Here is a 12,228-nt window from a genome sequence, read left to right on the forward strand (position 1 = left end):
ACATAGCCGCGTTACTGGTTCATTGCTCGGGTGAGGTACTCGCCAAAAAGTACGCCGATTCTGTCGACCCCCACGTTTCTCATTCTGTTCAGCCCCACATAGGCTCTTCTGAACCGTTGCAGCTGCGCAATCGAGACTTCGCGCGTTGGCATCTCCACCACGCACTCCCCACCTTCGACATTCACCCGCACAACGCCCCCGATCCCGTTCATCTCCTGGTATTGGACCACCTCTTGGACCACGCGCGCAGTTACTCGGTCTAGTTCCTGGAGAAAGTTGATTTCTATCGCTGGTTTCGAAACCGTGGACTGGTTCGGCCGAGGACCTTTTTTCAAAGCAATGGCAGCCCATATATCGTCAAATGGCAGCTCTGGGTCATCATATCCGACAGGGATCAGCGGAGAGTCCCATTTGTTCTGTCCGTCTGGCTCCTCGTACCGGAGCACAAGCTCTTTCATCACCTTCTCGTCCCATTTTTCTGCTGCTTCTCTATTTTTGTTCCATTCTAGACATTTTTCCAGTGGTGTAATTACCTGTATCACGCAGTGCGGCGTGCTCAACGCTTTGCTTTCGCAGTGCAGTTGGTATCTGAATCCTTTGATGTACGCCATTGAGTCCAGAATTACGATGGTAGACTTCGAAATGTCTCTTTTCACAGCAGAGATCTGGGCCGAACGCGCAGCCTTCTCTTTGGTGGAGTCGGTATATGCGTCATGCTGAATTCCTAGACTCTGGTCGTTGTGCAAAACCACCTTGAGGTTCGCCCCAGGCTCTCCTTTTTCGAGACCGGCAATCTTTTCCTCGAGCTGGTTTTTCAGCCTGACTGCCCACGTAGTCTTGCCGCTCGATGGGTAGCCGGCAAACACAATCAGAGGCATTTTATTTTTTTTATTATTTTTCTGACCTTTTTCTCTGATATTTTTTGATTTTTTTGATATATATTTTAAATTATTTCGACTTTTGTGAAACGTTTGTGCATTCCATGTTCGCCATTTCCAGGGCGGTCAGAGAGGTCCAGAAGCTCTATGAGCAGCTCTCGGGCAGGAAGATCGAGAAGGTGCTCGATTTCAAGCCTCGTGTGCGATTTCCGGACTATAATGTCCCCCTGACCGACTTTCAGGGCCACCAGGTAACGGCACTCAAAAGAATGAGGAAACTGGCGCCAGAAACTGATCTCGTGATCGAGCTGCGAGATGCGCGTGCTCCGATCACAACCACCAATTTTCTCCTCGACCGAATATTCAAAGGAAAGCAAAAGATCGTTCTTTACACGAAAGCAGAGAAATCCTTGATTAACCAGAAGATTATCAAGAAATGGAATGTGAGAAACGAGAGCTGGAGCTTCTTTGACAAGAAGAGATACGACCACACGGCCAATGTTGCCAAAATGATAACTGAAAAATACAACTTGATGCATCCTCCGCCGCCGCTAGGAATGAAAGTCATAGTTGCAGGCATGCCAAACGTGGGAAAGTCGACATTGGTGAACAAGCTGCGCCGTAAGCTTGCCATTGACCAAGGGAAAAAAAAGGATGTGGCCAAAGTGGAACGTGGAGGAGGAACCACCCGCGTTACCTCTGAGATGATCAAAATCTCGGAAGACCCGCTGATCTACATTTACGACACTCCGGGAGTGTTGATGCCCACAGTGGCGAACTCCAAGGCTATGTTGACACACGCACTTTTGCGGACTGTCGATAATACGACCGTGGACCCCATCATTGCAGCAGATTATCTGCTGTATGTATGGAATCTGCTAAGTCCCGACGGCTTTTTCTACCGGTCGTATACAAAAACCCCCACGAACGATATCCAGTATCTTCTTGAATGTGTGGCCCGCAAGAAGATGTACACCAAGAACAAGGTGAGCAAGACGCGTCCGAGTGCGTCGCCAAACGGATATGACCTCAAAGCAGCAGCATTGGCCCTTCAGGAGCAACTCAGGCTTGAGCAGACGAATCGGCTGGCTTTCGATCTCGATATGATGCGGGACCTGAGCAAAAAAGAGATTGGCGAGATAATAGAAGCGGAAAGAAAAAGAGTTGGGGAGATGGAGATGGAGTATCTTGAGTAATAATTTTTTCTGGCATCCGTGCACCAGGCTACTCCAACGAATAAGAATTTGCCCTTGTAAATAACAACAACAAATAAAGTCTACTTCAAATAAATCCTGCTCTTCACGTTGATCGTACTTCAACAAGGTAGTTGCTGTGAAAATGGAGACGATTCTGGATTTCAGTAAGGAATTGGACATCAAGCTGCTTGATTCCGTTGTGGACGCGTTCTACAACGGATCGGGTGAGACACAGAAACAGGCACAAGAAGTTCTCACCAAATTTCAGAACCATCCGGACGCATGGACTCGCGCAGACCAGATTCTTCAGTACTCGTCCGATCCCCAGGCCAAGTACATCGCGTTATCTATACTGGATAATCTGATCAAGACCAAGTGGAAAGCCCTTCCCGAGGAGCAACGACTAGGGATCCGTAACTTTATTGCCAGCATGATCATTGTGATGTGCGACGACGACGCGCAGTTTGTTTCCCAGAAAGCTCTGATCCAGAAGAGCGATTTGACGCTGGTCCAGATCATCAAGCAAGACTGGCCTGCCAACTGGCCTAACTTCATTCCGGAGATAGTGCAGTCGAGCCGTGCTGGATTCAATGTGTGCGAGAACAATATGGTGATCCTCAAATTGCTGTCGGAGGAGATTTTCGACTTTTCTGCGGAGCAAATGACCCAGGCAAAAGCCAAGTCTCTCAAAACGAGAATGTGCGACGAGTTTTCGGAAATCTTCAAACTTTGCTTTGAAGTCCTCGACAAGGCATCTAAACCTTCGCTCATAGTAGCCACGCTGAAGTCTTTGCTCAGATACATCCCGTGGATCCCTCTGGGATACATCTTCGAAACTGATCTGCTCAATTTGCTCTCTACCAAGTTCTTGCCCGTCGAGGAGTTCAGATCCATCACTTTGAAATGCCTGACCGAAGTCTCTCAGCTCATTGCTCACCAATACGACGACAAATTCGTGACCATGTTTGCCCTTACAACGGAAAATTTGCTCAAGATCATCCCTATCGACATAGACCTCAAAAACACATACAAGTACGCAAATTCCGCCGATCAGGAGTTCTTGCAGGATCTGGCAATGTATCTCGTCACGTTTCTCTCGAATCACTTAGAGCCACTGGAACAGAATACCAACCTTAGGGAGTTGTTGCTCGCCGCTCATCAATACCTAGTTGGGCTCTCGCGGATCGAGGAAAGAGAATTGTTCAAAACGTGTCTTGACTACTGGTCGAAACTCGTTTCTGGTCTCTACCAAGAGATTCAAACACTCCCGTTGCAAGACGCATCACCTTTAATGCAACTACAATATAATACTAGAGGTGGTGCTTTGAATCCAGAAATTCTTAGAAACTACAATCTCAGAAAGAATATTTACAGTGACATTTTGTCGAAGTTAAGAGTTGTCATGATTGAAAACATGGTTAGACCTGAAGAAGTTTTGGTTGTGGAAAATGATGAGGGAGAAATTGTGAGAGAATTTGTCAAGGAAAGTGACACCATTCAACTCTACAAGTCGATGAGGGAGGTGTTGGTGTACTTGACGCATCTGGATATAAATGATACCGAGGCAATCATGTCTGCCAAGCTTGCAAGTCAGATCGACGGTTCAGAATGGTCGTGGCATAACATCAATACCTTGTGTTGGGCCATTGGATCTATCTCTGGATCGATGGACGAAGAGCGCGAGAAAAGATTCTTGGTCACGGTTATCAAGGATCTGCTTTCGCTTACCGAAATGAAGAGGGGAAAGGACAACAAGGCTGTTGTTGCTTCTAACATCATGTACATTGTTGGACAGTACCCAAGATTCTTGAAAGCACACTGGAAGTTCCTGAAAACGGTTGTCAACAAACTCTTTGAGTTTATGCATGAGACTCACGAGGGTGTCCAGGATATGGCTTGTGATACGTTTATTAAAATCACCCAAAAGTGTAAAAGACACTTTGTTGTTCAACAACAAGGAGAGACGGGGCCATTTATCGACGAGATCATCCGTAACATCCAGGAAACCACATCTGACCTTCAGCCTCAACAAGTGCATACTTTCTACGAAGCTTGTGCTACCATAATTTCCGCTCAGAACTCCACGCAAATTAGAAACAAGCTTCTCTCCGACCTTATGCATCTACCGAATGTCGCCTGGAGGGCCGTTGTCCAACAAGCTGGCGACGATCCACAACTTCTTTCAAACTCAGATATTGTCAAAATAATCGCTAACATCATCAAAACAAATGTTGCAGTTTGTACGCCATTGGGCCCTGGCTTCTACACCCAACTGGGTCTTATCTATGTTGACATGTTGTCCCTTTACAATGCTGTCAGCGGACTGATCTCGGACGCTGTTGCAAGTGACGGCTTGATAGCCACCAAAACTCCAAAAGTGAGGGGCTGGAGAACGATTAAGAAGGAGATTCTGATTTTGATCGAAACATATATTTCCAAAGCTGACAATCCAGAGGAAGTTGTTCGCGATTTGGTTCCAAATCTGCTATCGGCCGTTCTACAAGATTACAAGACGAATGTTCCAGACGCTAGAGATGCAGAGGTTCTGAACTGTTTATCCACGCTTGTCGAAAAGGTTGGAGAGCTTATTCCTGACGAAATAGTTCTTATTCTTGCCAACGTTTTCGAGGTCACACTGGATATGATTAACAAGGACTTCACCGAGTATCCTGAACACAGAGTTGAGTTCTACAAGCTGCTGCGTGAGATTGATCTCAAAGGTTTTAATGCCTTGGTTCAATTCCCACCGGAATCCTTCCAATCCTTCATTGACGCTATATTGTGGGCCTTCAAGCACAACAATAGAGACGTCGAGAACACCGGTCTGACTCTGTGTGTCGAGCTCTTGAAGAATATTGAGGATTTGGGATCTAACGCTTTTGCTATTGGATTCTACAAGAATTTCTATTTCCCTATTCTCAGCGATATCTTCTACGTGTTGACAGACTCTGATCATAAGGCGGGCTTTAGATTGCAGTCTCAGCTGCTGGCCAAGCTTCTGGAACTTGTGTTGGAGAACAAGATCACAGAGCCAATATATCAAAAGGATGCTGCTCCAGAGGGTACTCCCAATTCTCTCTATCTGAAGGAGTACATTGCCAACATGTTGATCAGTGTATTCCCTCAGTTGAACCAGGAGCAGGTCAACAACTTTTTGCAGGCTCTGTTCTCCTCATATAACCAACAAAACAAGTTCAGAGGAACGCTCAGAGACTTCCTGGTGCAAATCAAGGAGTTTGGTGGAGATCCAACAGATTACTTGTTTGCTGACGACAGAGAGCAAGAGCTGTTGGAGAAGAACAGACAAGAGAAGGAGAAAGCGCGTCTAGTTGGCGGTTTGCTAAAACCTTCGGAAATGGACGAGTAGGGATGACGTAATCACCTTGGCATAGAACTCTATATTAATATTAAAAAATGAATAATAATTTCATGCAAGATGGATTGGAACTAGCTATTCAATTGATTGATCTTCTTGGCAAACGCAGCTGTAAAAAGCGTTTACAGGTTTCTAGTGAAGAACTTTATTCGGAGCTTTTCCGTGGGGGCCCGATTGCAACTTTTGAGGATGAAAAAACGGGGATGTTGGAGATTCTCGTTTCCAAAAAAACACTAATCGGTATTTTCAAGGACTGCAAGCAAGTCCTTGATGCAGGGAAAGACTTTGACGACTGGAAACTGTATTACGCTTCAATTGGTGTTTTAATCACGACTCCAGAGGACCACCGTGCCGTTTTACTGAATGAAACCGTCTTAAACAAGATCATATCAAAAGACCCTTGCGCAGCTGGCTATCATTACAACTGTTTGAGTGCGCTTTTGAGTTGCGATCTGGCAAAGACCAATAAGTCAGCAAACCTATGGTTTTATTTCAAAAAGATGTCAATTGCAAAGCTCGAGACCCTAGATTCCTCGTCTCTAAACGAAATGGTGGATCTCATTCTCCTCTCAATTGCCTCACATCCGCGTAATTACTACGCATGTTCGTTCTTGCGTTTACTACTGGCAGTTTGTCGATGTAAAGGCCTTTTGGGGACATTGTATGAAAGGATATGGGACTACTGTAAGTCACATCTTAGCGATTTTTCGATGTGGCTGGCTTTGCTCGAAATTTTAATTGGAAAGAGCGATTATTTTCTTTATGAATTCAAAAGGCTAGGTGGTCAACTGAGAGAGGCACCGCATTACTTCGAAGAATTAGAGCTGATACAAAGATATCAGGAAATTGAGGTCTGGGGTGAGCGGATCAGGACTGCTAGCTACTCTTTTTACTATGTGAAGCTACACCTTGGACTTCATTTGGGCTTGGATATCTGCTCCCAATATAAGCAAGAATTTGACGCTTTTGAGCGGGAACGAAATTACATGATTGACGTCAGCTCGCGACAGCTTATAAGCGAGAAAAAGCCCGTTCCGCTGGACAACGATGCGCTTTTGAAGCAAAAATTCGAAGGAATGCTCATTAGAAAACAGCTGTACATAAGATATGGGGCCGCTCGCAACTCGAGAAAATCGTATATGGTCCATTAAAGCGGGTAGTCTATCTAGGACTTCTTGTAGGCTGGGATCTCAAACTCTGGGTTGAATTGTTGGCCCGGAAGGAAAGGCGCGATCTCGAATATATGTTTCCGCAAATCTTCAGCGTTGTGAGCTTTGAGATCTTTATTCAGCACCTTGTCTTTATAGATCACATACTCCAAGTTTTCATTGCCATGGCGAGCGGTTTCGGCAACAGGCATTTGTTTGAACAGCTTGGGATGGAAATCCACGCCCTCTTCTTCACGCTTCTTCTGCTGGACTCTTTGTTCTTCCTCGATCTTGAACTTCTCGTCTGTAGCGGTGTGATGGTCGCGTTGCGCCAGAGCATCAGTCACCTTCTTCCACAGTCGACGGCTTTCGTAAGCTCCTTGCTCAGAAATGTCTCTCACCTTCGGCTTCAAAGGAGAGCTGTGTTCGCAATCGAAAAAGACCGATTTCTTGCCGGTCTTGGTATCTTTGATATACATCTCTTCTGACCACTTTCCACTTAATTCGTACAGCACCTCGCCAGTCTTGGTGTTCTTGATCTGTCCCTCAATCACGTTGTAGGAGCCGGAAATGAATCCTTTGGTTTTAAACTCAATGTCGGCAATCAAATTGTTTCTAGGACATTGCAATATCAGGTGGTCTCCGAGCTCAAACTTCAGACTTCCAAATAGGATGCCTCTGGCATACATGTTTGGCTGCGTCATTGTATAGTATTCGCATTCGCCGCTTTCTTCGTCGACGATATCCAAAAAGGAGAGCTTGGTCACACCCTCCATGATTGCTGCGGTGGAGTTGCCTAAAAACCTGGACTTCGGAACGACCATTCCGTCGACTCTGATGTTCTGATCAGGAATAATGTAGAAATAGGAGGATTTTGGAGGATGGTGGGATGTTTGCTCAGCAACATAGTATGCCTGAGACCCGTTCGGAAGGTCCCAGTAACACGTGAAGTACTCTCCCAGGATCGGGTTCAATGGTTTTTTCACGGCTTTGGGAGCAATGTGCCAGCACGACATGTACCACTTCACGACAGTGACAAACCGTTCAACCGGGTCGGCTGTAGAGTGTGCGGCCAGAAGTATGTCCGGCTGTTGCAATTGGTTCGTAATCCGCTCCAGCATGCTCTTTCTCTCCAAAATAAACGTCGGAAGCGTAATTCGAGAAAGATCAGAGCCGGGCCGCAGCTGCGAGATGATTCCCATCAAAATTGACTGGCCCTGGTCGTCCACTTCATCGATATCCTCAATGTCATCGGAAACGTTCTTCTCCTGATGCTTGTCCTTGTCTGAACCGGATTTGCCTGAATGTTAGTCTCGCTATGACATATGGCCCATTCCGGAGCCAGCGGTACTTACCAAGAAGTTTGGAGGTAAAGGAAGGCATTTTGACTCAATTGGCTTGAATACAAAAAAAAAGGGTCTAACTTCAAACTTATTCCTGGCTTCAATAAATTCCGCGAAAGCCTTACCCTCCAGAAAATATATACCCAAGCCATCTTTGACAGACGCAACCACGACAAAGTTTCATGTTGCGGGTTATCCGATCTTATACAATTTGTATATTTACTTAAGCTGTAGCGGGCTCCTCAAGAGGCTTGGCAGCGCTGCTGGCACTGCTGCCGGCGCTTAGTGTTGCGCTGACCTTTGCGTCGTCTCCGCTCTTCAGCTTCTTGGTGCTGGTCCCGTTCTTGTCGCCTTTCCGTTTCTTGCTCTCTTTCTTGACTGGTCGTTGCTCGTCCTCTGAGTACACATCGTCCGGCAGGTCGTATAATTTGACGTGCTTGATGCTCAGAGAGTACACGTCTTTGTCGAAATTGACCCAGTTTCTGCAGATCGAGTCAAAGTCAGAGCACGGAACTTGGATATCCATTTTTTTGTCGCGGCCCTTCAAATCTAGCTCAAGACCAATGTACAGCTTCAGAAGATGCACCAGGTGCTTGCCTTCTTTCTTCACTTCCTCCTCCATCTTCACCATATCCGTGTCATCATCAATCTCCACCTTTTTAAGGTTTTCCTTTGCGTATTTTTCTCCGTCAAGGGAGCCGTAGAGCTCACGGATTTTGAACACCTGCTCCTCAGTGTCGCAGATGTAAGACGCCGAGAATGGCTTCACATAAGGATGCGCCAGCACAATACCATTGACAACCTCCAGTTTCTGCACCAAAAGCCGGAGCTTGGACTCCACCATACCACTCCATTTCAGGTGGGCCTCGAAAGAGTCTCTCGTGGCAGTGATCACAGTTAGATAGAATTTGTATGCAAAGAAGAAATCGTGTTTGGCAAAAAGATCCTTCCATGTTCGCTTCCCGAATTGGATATCGTTCATTATCTCCAGACCACGTTGCATCTCCTTGAGTATGATTTTCTGTGTAGAAGCGGTGATGTTGTGGGTAGCACACATGGAAGGATATGCAGGGGTGATGACCGGCATTCTATGGAGTCTGTCTTGGCCATACAGCTTAGGGTTCCAGATTCTGACCGGTAATGGACCGTCCTCTATCGGCTTCAAAAGCACGGGCTGAGGCCACTTCCACTGCAAGTAGATCTGGAAAAACTTAGACACAATGACTGCCCCCACAGCGTTAGGGTACAACTGGCAAATACGAGCGACCAGCATCGCCCAGGCCACACCTCCCGGAAATCCAAACATGTTTGCGTAGATGGCTCTTCTCTGGGCCCAAAGCTTGATGGTTCGCAGGGCGTGACGGAAAACCATTTTCTGGGGAACAAGCTGGAGTATTTGGTCCGTCACTCTGGTTCCATTGAGTGCTCTCAGATCTCTATCGTCAATGTTTCTAAGCAAGTTGTTGTCCTCCAAGGTGAGGTCGAGCGAGACTTGTGGAATATCCAAACGACCACAGATAAGATCGATATCAACACCATCAAACACGGTTTTGATAATGGGCATGAAAGCATCGGGAACGGGCTGGATCTTGTTCAGCTCTGGGCGTTTTCTTAGCAGTTCCTCGAAGACGGTAAAAAAGTCGTCCCTTGTAACATGTTTGGGAACAACAACAAGAGTATCGATATCCGACCCGGGTCCATAAACACCCAGTCTGTACGAACCAAATGTGAAGATCTTTCCTCCCGCGTCACGGGCCATGCCCTCGCTCATATTTTTGCGGCGTGATACGGTGTAGACAAACTCCTCTGTGAGCTTTTGCAGCGTGGCCAACACTTCTCGCCGTTTCTGAGTCTCGCTCTCGCTTTCAAACGAGTTTTGGCTTCTAAGTTCCTCGATCATCGCGTCGTTCAGTTCATTTTCCTTGGCAGTTGGTCCCGCCGTGGATATTGGCGCTGTCACACCATACTGTTTGGTTGTTGTGCTCATAGTACGCTTTCCTGTCCACTTTGTTGCCTCGCGAACAAAAAAAAAAAATAATCAAATTAAATCTAAAATGCCATATTATTATCAATTTCTATAATACAAGATTTTCGTTCAATTCAGGCTGCGGCAGGCTCGACAGATTGAGTGGGGGCCTCGAAAAATTGCCGGCTCCCGGCTGAATTGTGAGAATGCCCTCGCTGGTTCCAACTCTCACCAGCTCGTCCATGGCTTCCACACAGGTTATGGCTCCGTGGCCCAGGTAGGCCTGAAACAACATTTCCGGTTTACTCTGTAGCCCGATGATGAAGATGTTGCCCATGACGTCCCCAACAACCAGAGTCTGCTTGAATATGGTGAAGTCGCTGACCATGACGTTTCTTAAAACCGGGACAGCTGACACTCTGCGCTCGTTTCTATCGACTTTGAACAGATACAACCCTGAAAATGCGTCTCCAGCTACCAGGTCGCCGTTTCCCAGCTTTCTCCACCCTGAAAAGTACAGAACCGGGATGTTTGAGTCACTTTCCTCGTTCTTGAACCAGAAGCTAGGGCCGCCGTAGATGCTGGTCCACACCAGCGATTGCGATCCAATCAGTATCAGACTGTAGTCTTCCACCTGTATGATGTCGTCAAAGAGCTTGTTCACAACAGCATGGCCTTCCTGTTTCCACTCATCGTCCACAAATCGCATGAGTAGCAGTCCGGACTGATCCTCTTCATCATTGACAAGCACGACAAAGCACTCGCTCAGTTTGCTCTGCAAAACATACCGCTCGTCGTTGCTGATTTTGCTTTTCTCCTCAAACCGACATAGGAGATCAGGCACCGGCAGGACCTTGCGTACTATTATTCCGGCGTCGAACCAATGCTCGCCAATCTTCTCGCCTGCTTTGTAGACCTCCAAACGGTCGGTTCTCTTAATCTCTTCAGCCTCCAAGTCGACTTCGTGTTCTTCAATGACGAGAACCACTACCTCGTTGGTTTTCTCGATTTCCTTCACTAGCCCTGTCAAATCTTTCCAGTCATCAAGGAACACCTTTGAAGATAGATAAGTGCCGTGCGCATAGTAATCTCCTTTCATGGAAGTAACCGGAAGATTGCCTGCTTGTCTCACTTGCTTAGATAATTGTATATTCCTATCAAGCTCAATCAACAGCCCAAAATGGTTGCAGGCTATTACACAGTCGCCTCTGGGAACCAATTTATGAAGCATATCCACCTGCTGCTTTCTTTCTATGTTCCATTTGCTGATCTCTAGTTCGATCGGCCGAGAGTTTGCGGTGCGTAATCTTTCTGCTATAGAGAGGTCCAGTTGACGTTCTGCAGCTTCAAGCGATTCAGAGTCCAGCCCTATTTCCATCTGGTATATGTCACCCTGCTCACTGCTCAGCCAGTACAAGCGTCCATCAAAGCACCATGACAAAAGCTTGGCCATTCTTCCGTCGACTCCGGAAAAAAGCTCTTTGGTAGCATACTGTCTGGTGGCCGTAGCCACGGATGAAGAGATTCTGCGAACAGCAGGTGCGGGAAAAATGTAGTGCATGTCGTCGCAAATCACAAGCAGCGCCCCAAGTGGCAGCGGTATCGCCAGACTCGGGGTTGAATTCATCTGTGGTAATCGTTTGATCAGACTTATCTCTTGGCCTATTCCATAATAGTTCACGGAGTACTTCAAGTTGGCATTTCTGACCACTATGGCAAATACAGCGCCCTCTTTATCTGCTGCTAGCAGTCGGGTTCTCAGGAAAACGGCGCTGTGCACAACTCCATGCCCAATGTAAATCACTTGTGGTTTTTCAAATATCCGGTTCACCTGTAGCTTGGCGGCGTCTGGTCTTTTCTTCACCTGGCTAGGAGGCTGATTTTGTAGTGCCAACCGGAACAGCTCGGATTTCGACGGATGCAGCTCCAACACAACCATGTACCCCTCATTGGAATATACGAGAATGTATCTATTCAAGTCATCAACCTGAATAAACGGATGGACCTCAATGGTACTAGTAACAGACTCAAAAGAGAACTTCTCCAACATAATAAATCCATTGTTCCATGCAATCACTAGCAGTTGGTTGTTCTGCGTCAAGATTAGCAGCCAGTCGTATTGGAGGCCCAAAGGTCTTATATGATTCATGGCCATAACTCTGTCTTGCAATTCAAGCACACCCAGCGGTTTGTAAGCGTCATCTAGCAACTCAATCCTGTATGGATGGGCTACCACGAGTGTATTAGCCTGACAATAATCCACCACGAAACATTCTACAATGGCTCCGTCGTGGATTTTCTTCACATCAAAGCTCATAAAT

The 12,228-nt window shown here is 46.6% G+C and overlaps 7 protein-coding genes across 7 annotated transcripts; 3 read left to right on the plus strand and 4 right to left on the minus strand.

The window, feature by feature from the left end:
- Positions 1-11: 11 nt before the first annotated feature.
- KL928_003180 (uncharacterized protein) lies at positions 12-878 on the minus strand (the record flags this gene model as incomplete). The annotated part of the gene is made up of 1 exon (XM_043203739.1): positions 12-878. The coding sequence occupies one exon, from the start codon at positions 876-878 to the stop codon at positions 12-14; it is 867 nt and encodes a 288-aa protein (XP_043059433.1).
- Positions 879-982: 104 nt separating this feature from the next.
- KL928_003181 (uncharacterized protein) lies at positions 983-2,074 on the plus strand (the record flags this gene model as incomplete). The annotated part of the gene is made up of 1 exon (XM_043203740.1): positions 983-2,074. One exon carries the CDS (start codon positions 983-985, stop codon positions 2,072-2,074), a length of 1,092 nt encoding a protein of 363 aa, XP_043059434.1.
- Positions 2,075-2,216: 142 nt separating this feature from the next.
- KL928_003182 (uncharacterized protein) lies at positions 2,217-5,441 on the plus strand (the record flags this gene model as incomplete). The annotated part of the gene is made up of 1 exon (XM_043203741.1): positions 2,217-5,441. One exon carries the CDS (start codon positions 2,217-2,219, stop codon positions 5,439-5,441), a length of 3,225 nt encoding a protein of 1,074 aa, XP_043059435.1.
- A 47-nt stretch (positions 5,442-5,488) lies between these two features.
- Positions 5,489-6,601, plus strand: KL928_003183 (uncharacterized protein; the record flags this gene model as incomplete). Its single annotated transcript, XM_043203742.1, has 1 exon — positions 5,489-6,601. One exon carries the CDS (start codon positions 5,489-5,491, stop codon positions 6,599-6,601), a length of 1,113 nt encoding a protein of 370 aa, XP_043059436.1.
- Positions 6,602-6,615: 14 nt separating this feature from the next.
- On the minus strand, positions 6,616-8,125 carry KL928_003184 (uncharacterized protein; the record flags this gene model as incomplete). Its single annotated transcript, XM_043203743.1, has 2 exons — positions 6,616-7,883; positions 8,113-8,125. The coding sequence occupies 2 exons, from the start codon at positions 8,123-8,125 to the stop codon at positions 6,616-6,618; spliced, it is 1,281 nt and encodes a 426-aa protein (XP_043059437.1).
- Positions 8,126-8,164: 39 nt separating this feature from the next.
- KL928_003185 (uncharacterized protein) lies at positions 8,165-9,928 on the minus strand (the record flags this gene model as incomplete). The annotated part of the gene is made up of 1 exon (XM_043203744.1): positions 8,165-9,928. The coding sequence occupies one exon, from the start codon at positions 9,926-9,928 to the stop codon at positions 8,165-8,167; it is 1,764 nt and encodes a 587-aa protein (XP_043059438.1).
- An 88-nt stretch (positions 9,929-10,016) lies between these two features.
- KL928_003186 (uncharacterized protein) lies at positions 10,017-12,224 on the minus strand (the record flags this gene model as incomplete). Its single annotated transcript, XM_043203745.1, has 1 exon — positions 10,017-12,224. One exon carries the CDS (start codon positions 12,222-12,224, stop codon positions 10,017-10,019), a length of 2,208 nt encoding a protein of 735 aa, XP_043059439.1.
- Between the last annotated feature and the right edge of the window lie 4 nt (positions 12,225-12,228).

Source organism: Ogataea angusta, assembly GCF_019207475.1.
Source record: "Ogataea angusta isolate 61-244 chromosome Unknown 61-244_NODE_6_length_652341_cov_89.526226, whole genome shotgun sequence".
Taxonomy (NCBI): Eukaryota; Fungi; Ascomycota; class Pichiomycetes; order Pichiales; family Pichiaceae; genus Ogataea; species Ogataea angusta.